This window comes from Thermobia domestica, chromosome 8 (assembly GCF_964235325.1).
Source record: "Thermobia domestica chromosome 8, izTheDome1.hap1.1, whole genome shotgun sequence".
Lineage (NCBI taxonomy): Eukaryota > Metazoa > Arthropoda > Insecta > Zygentoma > Lepismatidae > Thermobia > Thermobia domestica.
Window position 1 is genome coordinate 15,095,307 of NC_137461.1, and position 18,020 is coordinate 15,113,326.

General features: G+C 36.1%; 1 protein-coding gene across 1 annotated transcript; it reads left to right on the top strand.

The window, feature by feature from the left end:
- The first annotated feature begins 311 nt into the window (after window positions 1-311).
- LOC145691784 (uncharacterized) lies at window positions 312-959 on the top strand. The gene has a single exon (XM_081767094.1). The coding sequence runs from the start codon at window positions 312-314 to the stop codon at window positions 957-959; it is 648 nt and encodes a 215-aa protein (XP_081623220.1).
- The last annotated feature ends 17,061 nt before the right edge of the window (window positions 960-18,020 follow it).

Here is an 18,020-nt window from a genome sequence, read left to right on the forward strand (position 1 = left end):
TGAGTGAGAAGATAATTTGTGGATAGAATGAATGTGAAGATAGCAATTACACTGGCCGTCATAAATTAAGCAACAAAGACAAAAAATGTGCAATAAAAACGAAATGATGGAGAGGGGGGTTAAATGCAGAGGAAATGGATATCATAATACAACGAGGCTTGACGAATGTTCGGAGAAAGATTGTGCGATTATGCTCATTCGACTTCGTAAAGTATCTAGGTACGGACGAGGACTACATGAGCTTACGGAATGGTTAGCTGACAGTGTGTGTAGAGTGAAGAGGCAAGTCTAGTGGAGTGAAACAGGCAAATATGGCAACGAGACATCATTTGCAGGATGAATTACGCTCGCATGCCATCGGTAGATTGGAAGCAGAGCAGCGTCAGGCCGACGTGACCCGGTGGCTCGATGTCGATAAAGCAGTGGTTAGCAGGTTATGGAGCAAGTTCCAGAGAACGGAAAGTGCTTCGATAAGTTACAATGGCGGTCTACTGCGTGTGACATTGGCCAGGAATGATCGATATATCCGTTTGACAAGTCGAAGAAGCAAATCTTTAACAGCAACTCAAATGCGTGTGGAGGCTATTGCTGCCACTGGACGTTCTCTATCAACGAGTACAGTACACAGGCGACTTCATAAAAGTGGGTTGTTTGCCAGAAGACTAGTGGTGTATGTATCCCTTACCCAGTGTTACAAGAGGCAGCGATTAAATTGCACAGGTGCGCATGTGAATTGGACCCACGAGCAATGGCAGTCAGTTCTCTTTACTGATGTGTCTAGATTTTCTCTGGAGAGTAATTCTCGACGCAAATTGATCTGGCGAGAAACAGGAACCCGTTACCATTCATCCAATATTCTTGAAAGGGATTTATATGGTGGTGCATGTGTGCCTATGTGGGGGGTGGCATCTCACTTGGCAGACGTACTGATCCTTATGTTCTCCTGTGTGGCACAGTAACAGCTTAGAGCTATAGGGATGATATTCTGGATTGTCACGTTGTACCCTTCGCACATGCTAGGCATCAGGGGTTCATTCTACAGGACGATAATGCTTGTCCCTATACAGAACAATTGGTAGATCAATACTTGAAAGAATACCATATTGAACGAATGGGGTGACCATTGAGGTCCCCGGACCTTAACTCGATCAAACACATGTGGGACGCTCTAGGCAGACGCATTGCAAACCTTGTACTCCATGCAAGAACTCTCCAATATCTTCAACGGGCTCTTCGTCAACAGTGGACCCAGATACCAAATGAGCTGGTACAATCACTTATTACCATAGTAAGACGACGTTCTGAATCCTGTATTGCTATGCGCAGTGATCATATCCCTTATTGGTGTCAGCAAGTCAAATTTTATGTTCTAGAGGTATGTTAAGCTCAGTGGCGTCGCCTTGTGCAGTTTGCAAGAGCACGTGAACTACCAAGTATCGTGGGTTGTTTGTTGCTCCTTAAGATATTTAATAATATTTAGAATATTATTATATTGTCGTTTCGTTTCTATTCTTCGCTTGCTTTACCCCTTGCGTATGCATCACACCACGTTCACAACAGAGCAGCGAGCGTAATAGGCTGCTCTGTGTATAGTACGCAAGGGAAACGCGGGCAGCTGGGGAGAGAAACTGTGGCCTCCTGACGTTCAAATGAAGATTTGCACGAGCAGCGTTGACTGCACTGTTGACTTATTTCCAGTAATGTAGCGCTTTAAACAGAATCAAAGAATGAAATTCTGCGTTGACAGCTGTTGTTGACTAATTTGCAGTAACATGACGCTTTAAACAGAATCAAACAAAACTGCAACTTAAAATATATAGTAGAATAGACGTAGTAGTACTATATACCTTATTCTTTCAGTGGGTTATCTATATTTCTTTTTTATCTCAATTTCTCGTAATGAAAATATAATAATGGATCAAACAAAAATACGGCTTTCCGAGGGGAATGGGACGTTTAAAACTCTTCGGCAGAGATTTTTAAGTTAATACAGAATAAAATTAAATTTTAATTTATTTTCAAAACTTTTTTTTATATATATAATCTCTGATTTTTATTTAGTCTACGGTTTTTTATACCGAAATAAACTAAATGTTTGTAAGAAAAACGAATAGCTTATCAAAACATGCTGTACTTGGTAATATTGCTACAATGGTAAAATTTTACCTTCTGTATTGTGGGAACTGGAAGGAAATTTTGGAATTGATTATTTTTTTCAAAATTCATCTTTAAGACATGCAAAATAGAAACAGACTAGTATTGAGATTTGTACTTATACTGGCGTTATCTTTACACTGGCCCTTTATACTGGCATTATCTTTACACTTAAATCGGACTCCTCCGATTCACCAGGTGAACCTAACCCGGGAACTAAGGAAACTCGGAATAAAGACTCAGAGGCCCAATTACCTTGTTCGCCAGCCAGCCTTGCGCCTACCCAGGCTAGAGACTTTCTCCGACAACAGTAATGAAGTGTCTTGAGATAACAATGCAAAAGTACATAGACAAAGCGTTCTTAATTAAAGGTGCCTCTGCAACTATCATATTAATTTGATACTTTGCATGTTTCGTGTATACTGTTAACAGTTCACTAGAGAGCAGACATGGCAATTCAAATATATGAGGTGAGTTGATTTTGAGTTTAACATCTCTTTCAGCAGCGAGACTATATGAGACGGGACCTACTGATTAACGTGGAATCCGAACCACATGAGCTCCCTCTTGGAATCGAATCCGGGTCTCCCATGCCAAAGGCACTTACGCTAACCGCTTAGCCACGAAGGAACTCTTCAAACGTACGAGATAGCAGGTGTTTGCAATCTTGATACTAATGGAGATTACATTTAGTATATTGTGCAATTGATGGTGAGTCTGAACAAAGAGAATGGCATACAACAAAATTCGTGAAAATCAAAGCAAATAATCCGAAGTTGACTTCAGAAACTGAAAGTTGTGTTACCATATTAAAGAATAGGAAAGCATTTAAAGGAGTACGGTGACTTAAAATAGTCTCAGTGTATTAGCTATAGTATCAACAGAGAAAAAATTGAGGAAACTTAACTTCAGAAGAGTTATTGACAAGTTGATTGCCCAGAACATTAGAAGTAATTTCATATAAGAATGAAATAGTGCATTTGTTTATAAATGGGTATTTTTCATTATGTGTAAATATATATATATATATATATATATATATATATATATATATATATATATATATATATATATATATATATATATATATATATATATATACTTTCATTGATTATTTATAGTTTTTCTTATTTAGAATACTGAAAGAATTCTAGAATAGAATTTTCTAACGACTGTGAACTACCGAAAATTATGTCATAAGACGCCACTGGTTATGCTATATTTTTTGTAACTTAACCCCGTTTTTACAGCTGACATCTATAACTAATTTTGATAATTAACACTTGTCAGCATAGAGATCGAAATTGTTGTGTTTTGGAAAAGATATTTTTAACTCTGATCAGTATTGCTTTTAAAGAAAATATTGTGTGAATTGCTTTCAAACATCACCGGTGTTTTCGTTGTAATTATTGTTCTTTTGAATAAAAGCGGAAATATTTCAAAATGATTTGAAGGTGTAGCTGTCACTAACATTATTATAGTCTGAAATATTTTTGATGAGATTGCAACAGCACGACTCACTTGCTCTAAGTCGTCTGCACGAGTGATCTTTAGCAGTACAAATAAGATTTAGATGACAATCTTTTCATTTGGAAACAAGTGAAGTAAGTTCAGTACAGGAAAGCAGAGCCTGGTACGATGTTTTATAAAACATCACTGGATGAAAAGAAGCCATTCAAAAATATCAGTTGCAAAAGAAGAGGAAAGAATGCTGAATGTTTAAACCCACAATTAAGATATATATTAAAAACTAATCTGATTTCAGCTAACAAGAAGGCTGATCTTCTAGATCTCCTTCAATTCATCTTACATGCTTTTCACCACTTCTATGACAGTTTGAAAACGTCCCATGATGTCGTGTATGTATGTACGCAGCAAACAGATATATTCTGATAAGAAAAACTATTTTTTTTTCTCTTTTCTGCAAGAATACTATCAGATAAGTACAGTCAGTTTAATACGCCGGACACTTACGTGAGATTTCCATTAAATATTTGAAAACTGCACATACGTGTTCAAATAACCATTTCTGGTACCACCTCTGGATTGTGTAGGTCGTGACGGTTTGTGTTATAGATATTCTTTTACAACATAGTACGATGAATCAGATAAATAAAAATACTCATTATTGTATTTAAAATACCTTCTTGCAAGTCATTTATTATTTACAGATTTGGTCCAAGATAGACAAACAAAGAAAGCCTTCTCATTCACATTAGGAAACTTACGAATACTTAGAAATAGGCTATCAAAGTATTGTTTGAATGACAATTTTTCCATTATTTTCAGTAACGAGGAGGAGCTGGTTGTTGAGGAGGAGCTCCGCCAAAAGAGGAAACTCTGGTTGTTTTTCCACCAGGAGCCTCTATCCTAACGGTAGCTCTGTATCCGTTCTGTGCGTCGGCACTGTATGTAACGATCCTTACACTGCCATCTGGCTCATTTATCCTGTATTCACCTCTCACCACTCCACCGTCACGAGACTCCACGACGTTTTTGCTGTCACCAGTTAAGCTATCACTTACACCATAGCCATACTGGTACTGAGGATAGCCCTGAAGAAAGAAAAATATTTATGATGATAGATAAGTATTATGATAATTCAAAATAACATGTCATAACATAACATTTCTGTTTTCAGTAATTATGGCAAAAGTACTAATGTTTCGAATGCAAGGAAATTCAATATAATTTTGTCGAATATACAGGTGAACAAAGATAATTGGCTATAGAAAATTGTTAATTTTTTTTGAAAATAGTAACTGAAAGTTTTGAAATTGTAAAATGTTTTGAAAAATATAACTTTTGAAAATATTAATATGGTTTCATGAAACAAAATGCACTTTAATTGTGAAAGCAACAAAAATGTAATCATAACGTTATGTGTATCTTTCCAATGATGGAAGATAAGTGAAAATAACATCATTTAACTCTGCAAGGACGAGCTCATCTGGTCTCACATTGCGAAACATAATGTTCACTGGTACATATGAAGAAACAGTTGCGAGGTATTCGTGTTACTGTGCACCCTAGAACTACCAGAATTTTTCATTCTGAACGGACGACAAAGGTGTCCCTCGTTCTGTTGGTACTCCACATCAAGTTTAGAAAAAATACTCATGATTGATTCAAATGTGCAGCAAAACACAAAAATAAATAAATAAATCCTAAGTTAACACGTCTAACTGCTTGAGAGTGTATGTTTGTGTGTACCAAACGAACATTTTTTTAACGATGAGGTTGAATTTTCGTACGTGGAACCCTCATTAATATTGGCAGAAGACTGTAATCGAATGGGGGGAGAATGCTTTGTTGATATACTTAGAGATTGACCGAACTTAGTTGAGAAAGTAATTCTGTCAGACAAGGCAGAGAGGTTGTTATGAATTATCATCATTGTTATCACTGTCGATTAGAGCACTTACTGAAACAACTGGAAGACCGCATACCATACTATATCTATTCCCAAATGCATGCAGATCTTGCAGACAAGACTGGCAAGTATGTGGAACCTGAAGTTTGCATTCAAATTGTACGATTGTCTGCCCCAATCAACAGTCATTTGAGTATAATCAGTTAAGAATAAGTGTTTCCTTTTTCTTGGCACATGGCAAAAGAATTGCAGCGTTTATTAAGCACAAAGTGACTCTTTTAACCTGATTGTGTTAACCTAGTTTTGGCATTTACCTCGTGTTGCTTCAGTATCATGAGATTTTGGAGTAAATATTTAAAATGGACTATGCGGTTAAATAAACTACCCGACATGATCTTTATGGGTTGAAGAAGAGTAAACATAAGAACATCGGAAAGTTTTTAGGATCTCTGTTAATATAAATTTTGTCACTGTTAATATAATGGTCAAAACTATTTACTTTATAGATTACTGGAAATATAACACATAGTTTATTACTTGGTTTCAATGTCAAGTATGCCACGGAAACCTTTCCTCATAACTTAAAATAAATACTTATGTAAATTCTTAACACCACTTGATTATATATTTGTAACTTCCCTCCAGGACAATGTGCATGATAAAACTTACAGTATAGCTCACTGATAAATAGAAGTTCGAGGTAGCTGCGAAAGCTTTCCCAGGTCACTGTTCTAAGCAAATAAAGTGCTTGGCTGAATATTAATGAATAATACAGTTATCGATATTAGTAAGTCTTTAATGGGTTCTGTTTATCATGAGAGTTAGGTACTGCTAAGAACACAAGGTGTATATTGAAAGGCGCTCTGATCCTGTTTCGGCGTTCCTTCGTTCATTAACCTAGTTCCTTAACACTGCCGCGATGTTATTTTCAAACAGCTCAGCACTGTCTCCGTACGAAACCAGTAACACCGGGTCTCTGTTAAGTGCAACACCGGAATCTCGATGTTGAGATAATACGCTAGAACCACTGGTACATGTTAAAGTAGAGCTATATTAATACTATAAATTGTTTTCTGGGCATAAGTAATTTTCAATAGGCAATTACTTTCACTCACCCAGTATCTAACACAGGGGTGCCCACAAGGGGGGCTACGACGCAAACTGCGTCATTGAAATATTTGGAGGGGTTAAAAATCTATATAAATATGTTTGAGGGGGTGTAAAAATTAATCGAAAAGATTTTTTTCATGGAAGAACACCTACGAATAGACAATTGAGGGGGGGTGCGTCATGGACATGAAGGGGCGGTGGGCACCACTGTCTAACACAAAGTTCTAATATGTATTACAGAATAAAATTCACAAAGCACTAGAAATGCCACTGTAACTCCCGTGGAAGCAAAAATTTTGCAGCTGGGTCATGGGGTCTTTCTACCATTGGTAGTAAACATAATGCAGTTTCTGTTTTACTGTACGAAGACATTTTTGTACTATAGATATACCACATTGACTCGAGACCTAGTCTTACGTCCCAGGCGCTGGTATCAGCTGAAGGAATTCCACTCCCTTCCGCTGAGGCTCTTTCGCTTAGCAACACCTGAACCTCTAATTGGCTCAACGCGTGGCTGTGTCGAGGATGTGAGCTTTAGTTCACATTTTTGCCACGGGTCAAGATATTTTGGCAGCACTTTAGTATACCCTAACAAGAATTGACAATTACGTAACTAATAAGGTAACTTCAACAGTTTTTATTTAGGTGTTTCGAATAATAATTAAATTAGAATTGAGCGTATCTTTGAGTTGCAGGACGTGTAGAATTGCATTCGTTGAACAGTTTGATTTTTTTGTTTTTAGAATCGAGAGAAGGCTTCATTGGTATTTTATTAATGCAAACCTAAAATATATATTTTGATTATAATGCATTACTTACGTGATAATCCACTGGATTCTGGGGATTGTTGAGTTCGACATTTTGAGTAGATACTGCTACGAAAGCAGCAATGATGACCAAGACCTTTTGGTTAAAATAAAAATAAATGTTAGAGGTCTATAAAATGATCTTTAAAATTCACACATAGTCTCAAAAGCCCCCTGACATAGGGTAAGTCTGTTATTATCAGAGTTACAACAAAATGTAAGAGAGGAAACCATCTCCAAATATGATGTTTGCAATCTAAGGTGAAGGAATACTTTAAATCGGATGAGCTATTTGGGCCGTAAACTCTTTATGTGTCCAATGTTAAATGAAAACACAACGTTGCCATTTACCTGGACCCACAACGTAAGTGAATGAAGTTACTGTTTGAAATGAGGGCTGGCCATCAACACTTTAGTTTAAAAGACAGTAACTTCATTCAGTTATGTTGTGAGTCCAGGTAAATGGCAACATTGCATTTTCATTTAACATTCGGAGCACAAAGAGTGTACAACCCAAATGGCTCATCTGATTTTAAACAAATCATTCACTTTAGATTGAAAAACATCATATTTAGAGACGGTTTTCCCTCTTACATTTTGTTGTAACTCTGATAATAACAGAGTTACTCTATGTCAGGGGACTTTTGAGACGTCCTGTATATTTTTGATACTTCACAAACAAATCAAACTTACCCAGTACATTTCAAACCTCCCTAATCCTCTTGTAGGAACTTCCTTAAGAAATAAACAAACAAACAAAATATACAGAGTAACATTTCCATACCATAGCAGCATCTTCGTCAAGCTGACGAATGTCTTTGAACACAATTACATCAGTTCAAAAATCCGTAAGTTTGACATTTATGTTGTAGGATTTTCTTTAAAAATATCTGTTTACTCAGCTATCTTTGAAAAACCCTAACTTCTTATCCGTAGATTTAATTAAATGGAAGTAATACTTTTTTTTTTTTTTTTTTTTTTTTTTAGCTCACTGAAAATTTCTTGTCTTGCCAAAGTATTCAAATTTTCACATATGAATGCGAGACATGTATTCAAGTTATTTTTTGAACAAGATCGTATAAAAAATATAGATGAGTTTGATTGCAGTTCAACTTGAGTTTTCACCACAATAGCTAAATAAGTTTTGGACTTATAGTTTAAGATTTAATCAGAGCCGCTGTAATTCTTCAATTTTTTTTAAGTTTCCCCTACCGGCAATCAAACCTGTGGCTTCATGCAACAAAACACCCGTTTTCTTGAACACTTTTTTTTTCAAATATTCGTCTTATCTAGGACATTTGTTTCCATTTCTGACCTATGAAATGAAGTGAAATCTTTCAGTTTAACGTCCCACGTTTTTTGCACTTTTGGCTAAGGGAGACGATGATTAAAGCTAGTGAATAATGAGGAAGATTTGGTGGAATGAGAAAGTTCGAGGAAACGGGAGTACCCCCGGAATAAAACCCACAGACACGATGTTTCCATCATTCTGCCTTATAAGAAAAATCAAACAGAATTATTGATTTATTTAACAGCTTACTTTATAAATTTGTGATGTTCTCTTTGTCTTTAAGTTGTTTAAAAAATTAGAGGTGTTGAGCGATCACACAACACTTACCTTTAATATTTAAAATTATGTATATACGACCATCCCTAATATTATTCCTTCTGATCTTCATGCCAGTGCCACTATTCATCTGATCTACCTCGAAAACTATTGATTGGACTCTAATATCGATCGTGCTTTATTATTTATACATCACCCCTTTTCACCAACCCCTCCAACCTCCATGCTTCACTATTCATCTCAGCGACTGCAAGAACTATAGATTGCTCACTAATATCGGTCATTTTCTATTATTTTTACATGTCACACCTGCATTCCTATAATGACAAAAACCTGAGTCTAGTGCTCTCAACGAGTCGGGCCGACCCGTGATCCGAATTGACTGACCCGACCCGTGATCCGACCAGATTGACCTGACCCGACAACCCGACCCGAGTAGCCTGACCCGACAACCCGACCAGAGCTGACCCGACTGACCCGACCCGACTCCATGGTTGAGTCCCATGGTTTCATGGTCAGCCATGTACTAAAAACAATCAAATTCAGTATAGCTATCTAAGAGAAGCTATCTCGCAATCATCGTTTCATCCATTCTTCATCAATATAGAAAATGGCCCTTCTCTCGGCTTAAAACATATAGTTTCAAAAAATGCTGAGACATGTCTGTCCTTATTTTGAATGAGGAGTTTGTGTACATAGTTTCACCTTTCTGACTTGACAGGCACGTGAAATTCTGCCTTTTGGGATAAATTTTTGACCTTCAATCCTCAAGCCCCTTAGTATACGACATTCAGGAAAGCCACTATGATAAAAAATGAAAAAAGTTAGTCCATAATGCACTCATATACCAAAAATATCAAAATTGTCTAGAAAGAATCTATATATTCATACCACATTGAATAACTTCAAAATTACACATCAGTTATATCACTACACATATACTTACTGCAAGAAGTGTATTCATTGTAGAAATGCTTGTTACTTTATGTACTGAAGAAAATATATTTTGCACCATTTATATAGCTGGTTATTGGAAGGATGTAGCATATGTAGTTATTTCAGTTTATATTAAGTGATTCCATTCTTTAGTTAAAATATTCAAATGAATTTAAATTTATTGAAACTAATTCCTACGTACTAATAAGAGACATGAGTGATACTTTGGAAATATTAAAACAAAATTCCTTACTGATAATTGTAAATTCAAAATAGCAGTGCAATGTCGGGAACGCCAGGATGCACTTCTATCTAAATTATTAATAATTATTTTTTTAAATAACATTTTAGTAATAAATTCAAGGATATTTTAAAACTATTTTTTTTTGTTGAAAAAAATGCACATGCTTCTTCTCGTTCTTTTTCAAACAGAAAAGAATGTTTGGTGTCATGTACACATCTGCTCACTGAAACCTACACTGCCTTTCCTGGAAATACCCTGGATTCCTTACAAATTTGGCTGATTACAAACTTTGGTGGTTTTCCTTGTGGTTAAATTGTTAAAAAATTAGAGGTGTCGATTAGAGGTCTTTAATCTTTAAAATCTGGTGTAATCTTTAATCTGGTGTAACTATCCGTAATGATATCCCTTCTCATCTTCATGCCAGTGCTGAACTTAAAAATAAACTAAATTGGGGAACGTATCACAATTCACTTTATCGACCTCGAAAACTATTGATACAAAAACTCATTTATACAGGGTGTTTCAAAACAACACCGTCAACTTTTGGGAGGCCAGAGATAAGACATCTAAAACTGAACCATCATGCTCCTACATTTTTGTCAAAGACAGGGGTGGAAATACAATGATAATATTACTGGACGCATATAGTATTTTCGTTTTTCTTTGATGTAGATTAAAATATAGCTATCATACAGGATTTTATTTATTTATTTATTTGTCATCAACACCACAGGCATAATCTGAATTATAGTATTGGTGTACTACATATTACATTTACAATAGTTTTCTTAAACATATTGTTCATATTATATATATATATATATATATATATATATATATATATATATATATATATATATATATATATATATATATATATATATATATATATATATATATATATATATATATATATATATCGATTTGTATGTCTATATATCTGTGTGTAGATTTCTTTTTGTTCAATGTATATTTTGTTATAAGAAGAACATATTCTACAGATTCGTGATTTCAATAATACGTTAGTTGTTTAAAGAATAGAAGAGGCCAAAGTTGTCAGCACGAGTTTTAAGTGTCGGAACATGAAAATTTAGTGTCGATATGAGATCCGTACAATTGAACTCGTTTTGTACTATTTTATGGAGAAAAATCAGACCTACCACGTTTCGTCTTTGTTTAAGTGTAGGGATACAGAAGTTGTCTATTAATGTTAGATAGTTTTCATAAGATGGATAAATTCCAGTTCTCTTGTTTGCCAAGTGTTTGATAAATTTAGATTTGACTTTTTCCAGTTTGTGTCGGTATTGCTGTTGCGATGGATTCCAGATCACAGCAGCATATTCCAGTTTTGATCGGACATAGGAATAATACATTTTTTTAGTGTGGTAATGTTATTAAATTCCTTTCAAGTACTAATGATTCGCTCAGGTTTACTTAACTAGGGAGAAGGTCTAGCGAAATGACTAAAAATGTGATAACGTAATACTTGAACAACTCTATCTAATGCGAGGCCGCGGTGGCTCAGTGGTAGAGCGTTCACCTCTGGTGCTTGGGAGATCCCTAACATCTTGAGAGATCCATTAACTCTCTATATAAATTATCAAACGTCAGTTTCTTATCAAATGTAATTCCAAGATCTTTGACTGAATTTAATTTATTTAGTAAGATCTGATTCATTGAATACTTAAACTCGGCAATTTCACATCGCAAATTTGAAACATGATTTGTATTTTAATCTACGTAGAGTGTTTAAAAGAGAAACATGGAAGTAGGAGGAATATCGTAACTACAAATAAACTGCAATGAGTAAGCAGCTGGTTTATTCGATCGAGTATCCACAAAACACACTATTTTACGGCTGTTTTCCTTGGAACATGATCTAAAGAATAATTAATAAAGAAAATATTAAAATTAGCAGGATAAAAGTCAGAATATTTGAAAACATTCTGCTATTTTCTGGCAAAATATTCGCTCTATCCATATTTTGTATAGGAGGTGGAGAGAAAAACTTGTCTTCAGCCTTTTGTGAGACATATGGCGTTAGTGTCGCGGATCTCAGAGTATATGTGTCGCAGCACGTTAGGTCTAACGTCATTTAACAGCTAACAATTATGGAGGTTAGGAAAAGTCATGTCATAGTGGCATAACTTACATAATATAATACCTGTCAAAAGAATCGCCCGCATTTCGAATCTCCAAAGTTGAGATTTTTTTGCCGTAAGTTTAGGGTTGTCATTCATCCCGGAAAATCCAGGATCGTCACGGAATCGAGATCTGCGTTCCGGCGTACTAAAAATATTTTTCGGGACGATTAAATGTCCCGGATTTCAGCGGGGAAGAAAAGAAGGGAATAGTATAGTTTGCTTAGAAATGATCTCTAATATAGCTAACGCCTTCAGAACGTATTTCCAATGAATTAACCATTCTATATGTAAAAAAAAAAAAAAAAAAAAAAAAAAAGTATGGAACGTGTGAAAGGAAATGTCATACCTTGAATGAGCTGAAACAGACTCCGAAAACTACGAAACATAACAGATCCTGAGGGGGGTTGGTTTGCTTACCAGGGAGAGAGAGTAAATCATTCGCTCAGGCTTACTTAACTAGGGAGGTCTAGCGAAATGACTAAAAATGTGATAACGTAATACTTGAACAGCTCTATCTAATGCGGGGCCGCGGTGGCTCAGTGGTAGAGCGTTCACCTCTGGTGCTTGGGGTCCCGGGATCGATCCCAGCCCCCGCCAAGTGAACTTTGTGGTGGACAAACACCGCGTGCGTGGGTTTTCTCGGGGTTCTCCCGTTTCCTCCCACTTTCTTCATTCCACCATTTCATTCATTAATCATCATCACCGTCTCCTTTAGCCTAACAGGCATAATCGTGGGACGTAAAACTCAAAGATATAGCTCTATCTAATGCAAGAAAGTAAATTAGTACACAACACTTCTTTTCATTTCAAGCATTTCAAAGATTCTCGTAATTTAGTAGCGTCCCGGTTTTGCATTTTTGAAATATGGCAACTCTGCGTAAGCTGAAATAAAAGAGGCTATAAAACACGTCCAGCATATTGGACTGAGTTGCCAAATGTCGAAAAGTCGTAAATGAGTTAAAAATTAAAAAAAAAAAAAAAACGAATTCTGTTTTGTAAAAAATAATAATTGAAAAGAAGCTTTTGAAGATACAGATATGCAGTGCTTTAGTTTAATATTTTAAAGTATTACATATTTATATTTTTTTTCTGTTTTAAACAAAACATTAACTCAGGAGGCACATTTGTATCCCGTAAGCTTTATAAGGTAATGCGGTAATGTTATACAGTTCTGACTACTACTAATAATATTTATATTTCTAAATCCAGGACGAGTTTCCTTGATGCAATTTTGTGGTCAAAAGTATGGAGTCGTCTTGTTTCGCGACATATCATCTGAAGTATTTTCTTTCCTGAACAGAATCACGTGCTTTCATTAAGCTTTGAAAAATGAAATGGAATCTGTGAGTTTTACGTCCGACGGTTATACTGATAAGGGTAAAGGAGACGGTGGTAATGAGTGATGAATGACATGGTGGAATGAAGAAAGTGGGAGGAGACGGGAGAACCCCGAGAAAACCCACGCACACGGTGTTTGTCCACCAAAAGTCCACTTGTCGGGGGCTGGAATCGAACCCGGGACCCCAAGCACCAGAGGTGAACGCTCTAGCACTGAGCCACCGCGGCCCCTCATTAAGCTTTGAGTTTACCCCCTTCCTCACTCACTGTTTTAGCCTTAAACGTTCGCAAATTCAGTGAACTCTTGCAATGGGTCTTCTTGAACAAAATATAATTATTTTTCCTTTTGATATAAATTACTGATCTATGATAGCAATGTTTTGAACTATGTTATGTTTAGATTAAAACCTTTAGTTCAGAGGAAAATCTCTGGCATCCTCCTGTCAATTCGCACACAGGTCGAAGATATTGTAACGATTATTATGGATATTTCTGTGATAAATGAAGCGATGATTCATATTTAAAATTTATGTAATCAAGTCTAAGGTATATTGAGTTAGGAAAATATACGAGGTAAGTTCAAAAAGTGTCAAATCTTATTTGAACCCGCTTAAACTTAGGAAGCGCGGGAGACATTCTTCAGTGTAGATGTAGAGGGTACACTCAGGCATAGTCGTGAATGTTTTCCCTCCCACAGAAAACATCAGTCGCTGGCGGTCGGCCAACGAGTGAAGGCGTGTAGCGAGAGGTCGTCGGACTCCAGGTTTTTTGTAAAATGTCAGAAAAACTTGAGCAGCGATATTGCAGCAAATTTTGCCAAAAGCTTGGCGAAACCCAAGCAGAAATCATTTCATCGGATCGGTACATTCAGTTTTGAACGAGAATTTGGGCATGAAGAGAGTGCCCGCGAAATTTGGTTCAGACCTTCATCGCCAAACACAAAATTGTGTCATCAGGCTCCCTACTCACTCGACATGTCTCCGTGTGACTTTTGGTTATTTCCCAAGCTGAAAATGCCACTAAAAGGGACCCGATTTGAGTCAAGAGAAGACATCATGCGGAATGCAACGGTACAGTTGCTCACCATTCCGAAACCTGCGTTCCAGAAGTGTTTCCAAGAATGACGGAAGTATTGGGAGAAGTGTGTGCATTACCAAGGTGACTATTTTGAAGGGGATTAGTGTTTCAGATTTCCAAATCAATAACTCTATTTTTGCCAATCAAAAGTTCGATATATATATATATATATATATATATATATATATATATATATATATATATATATATATATATATATATATATATATATATATATATTAACACAGCTCGTACTTCCTTATGTGCTGAAATACAAGTTTCTTGAATGGATACCTGACTTTTTGTCTTGTAATATGTCTTCAATTTTATTGGAGACTAAAAATTGATATACCTAAGGGTGACTAGTGAGGACCCTTCGTTTCTTAATAAATCATCAATAATCATAAGCACTGAACTTTGAAATTCGCCTTTAGATACGATATTTCAAGGATTGAATTTATATTTTTTTCTTTGTCCCGGCAATTTCATTACAATTGTAAGGATCACTAAGTATTGGAGGCTTAGATTGGTAGGTCGTATAGACAGAAAGGAAAAAAAATAGGAACGTTTTCAAAATTTTAACTGAAAATCCTGTTGAGAAAACATCTTTAAGAAGACATAAGTGCAAGTGAGAACACAATATTAAAGATATTATCTCGGAGAAACAGGAATTCAAAACAGAAACCGAATTCAGTTAGCTAAGGGCAGCCGTAAATGGAAAACTCTTAAATGAAGCATAAAACTTTGGTGTTCCATAGTGTATATAGATAGATATTACCGATGCTAATTCTAACAAGAATTTCCCACAAGACGGGAATTCATTCTCTTAGGAAATGTCTTGAAATTCATGTCTCGTATCGGAAAATGTATCTGCTTCTACTGTAAGAGCTTTGTCTCGTGTGCCTTCACGAAAATTCTGTCCTGTTCCGTTTCGTGAGCAACCCAACTGGCAATAAAAAATGGAAGTTTTGGAACCTTGCAGTCAGCGACAGTAACGAAAACACATGAGTCATTCATTCTCCTATAATATCCCCACAGAATTCTACTATAATATCCCCAATACTCAGTCATAGCATAGTTTGGATCTCTGAAAATTAGTTTTAACTGGAATAGAGGTATTGGAGGTGAAAACCATTGTATAATGCTAAAAGTTGCATTCCTTTTCCTTTAGACGTGAGGTGTAAGAAGAACTTTGCGAGTGATACGTTATGGATTATAGAGGAATAGCATCCGTGGCTCAGAGTAATATTGTTGGAAATTGAATAAGTTGTTGATCTCAATTCTAGAAAACTAAATACTTGCAAGTTCACCGGGATCGTAATACGGCAAATTATGGATGCGTTAAAATATCACATAATTCTTTTGATAAAGTGGATAGTTTCAAATATCTATAAGTATATTCACGAAGAAATTAAATGTTCAGTAAAAACAGGGAATTCGCGTTATTATTCAGTTCAAAATATCTTGTCGTCGCGAATTCTCTCAAGGAATTTGAAGCTTAAAATATATAAAACGATAATTATGGCTGTTATTCTGTATCCTTGTGAAACATGGTCTCTTACCATGACGGAAGAACGTAGACTGAAAGGATATGAGAACAAGATCTCGAGACAAATATTCGGACCCAAGAGAAACGGAAATGGGGAATGGCGGAAATATCATAAAGAGGAACTACATAATTTATACGGTTTACCAAACATTGTTAAAGTCATCAAATTTAGGAGGCTCAGGTGGGCAGGTCATGTAGCCAAGATGGACGATAGTAGAACGCTTTCAAAGTCTTGACTGGAAGTCCAATTGGAAAAGGACCATTAGGAAGACCAAGGCGCAGATGGGAGAATAATATAAAGACACATCTCTCAGAAATAGGAATTCAAAGTAGAAATTGGATGCAGTTGGCTAAGAACAAAAGTTAGTGGAGAGCTTTTGTGAACGTGGCGTTGCACCTTCGGGTTCAAAAGGCCATAAAATTACTTAGTTATAGCTTAACTTTGCATGTGCCACTAGAGGCTATCATTTTATGGAGAACTGGAAACTCGAAAAGAAAGAATTGCCATTTTAGGAATTCCCTTGCATCATATTAAATAAAGATATCTCCTGCATACGTTGCAAGAAAGGTGCTCTTTAGGGATTTTCGTACATTTTTCCTAATTACTTTGATGTGGAAAATCTTTGAGTTTTACGCCCCACGTTTTTGCCGCGTGGGCTTATGGAGACGGTGATGATGCGATATGAATGAAATTGTTTAATTAAGAAAGTAGTAGGAAACGGAAGAACCCCGAGAAAACCCATGCAAGCGGTGTTTGTCCATCCCAAAGCCCATTTGGTGCGAGTTGGGTTCGAAGCAGATACCTCCATGGACCAGAAGTGAACATTCTACCACTGAACTACCGTGGCTCTACTGATTATGTGACATACGAGACATAGGTGACTTTCAGTGTCTCATTCTTTCACATTGTTATTCAATGTTCAATACATTTCTCGAATTGTAAATACTTCTTACCTCAAGATACTTGTTATTCATTCATTCATAATCTTAATTCACTTTCATAGTTCAGATCACGCATTATTTTCGTCATCGTCATAGGAAGACCATTATTAGACCTAAGGATGTTATAAAATAGAGGATCTGCCCATAAAACAAAATTGTGAAGCCATACGTCACAGCTTCGCCACACCTACTCTGCCCACTCTGAGCCACTAAGATCGCAATGTTTTGAGCCAACAATCATGGCGGAAACGAGAGTAGCCAATCAGACGTGCAGGTTCAGATGATGTTCGGTTGTTTTTTGGCTTCACTGATTTAATATGGTGAAGATACGTATGGGCAGATCCTCTATTTTATAACATCCTTGATTAGACCCAAACTGAGAAGCTTCCATATATAACGGTCATTATTAATCTCTTCAATTTGACGTGTCAATCTTCTGCTTTAATAACGTCTATCTATATTGGAGACTCTCCATTTGTTTTCTTAACGTAAGATTAAGTTTAGGTACACCACTCGAAATAATACTTGAAAACTTACAACTCTTTCACTATCTTCTTTTCCTTTAGCAGAATGTCTGCATTGAGCGACATGATTATGCCCCACTTACGCCTATGAAATTCAAGGTGACCAGAAGCAATAATTGTTGAAAAATAAGAATTCTCGTGAAAGTCTATAATAATTCAGTTTTTTTAAACAAATAACAACTACTTTCTACTTTTCCTTCTTTAAATACGTAATTTTATAAGTTGCATACTTGGTGGAAGAGTGGTACAACTCAAA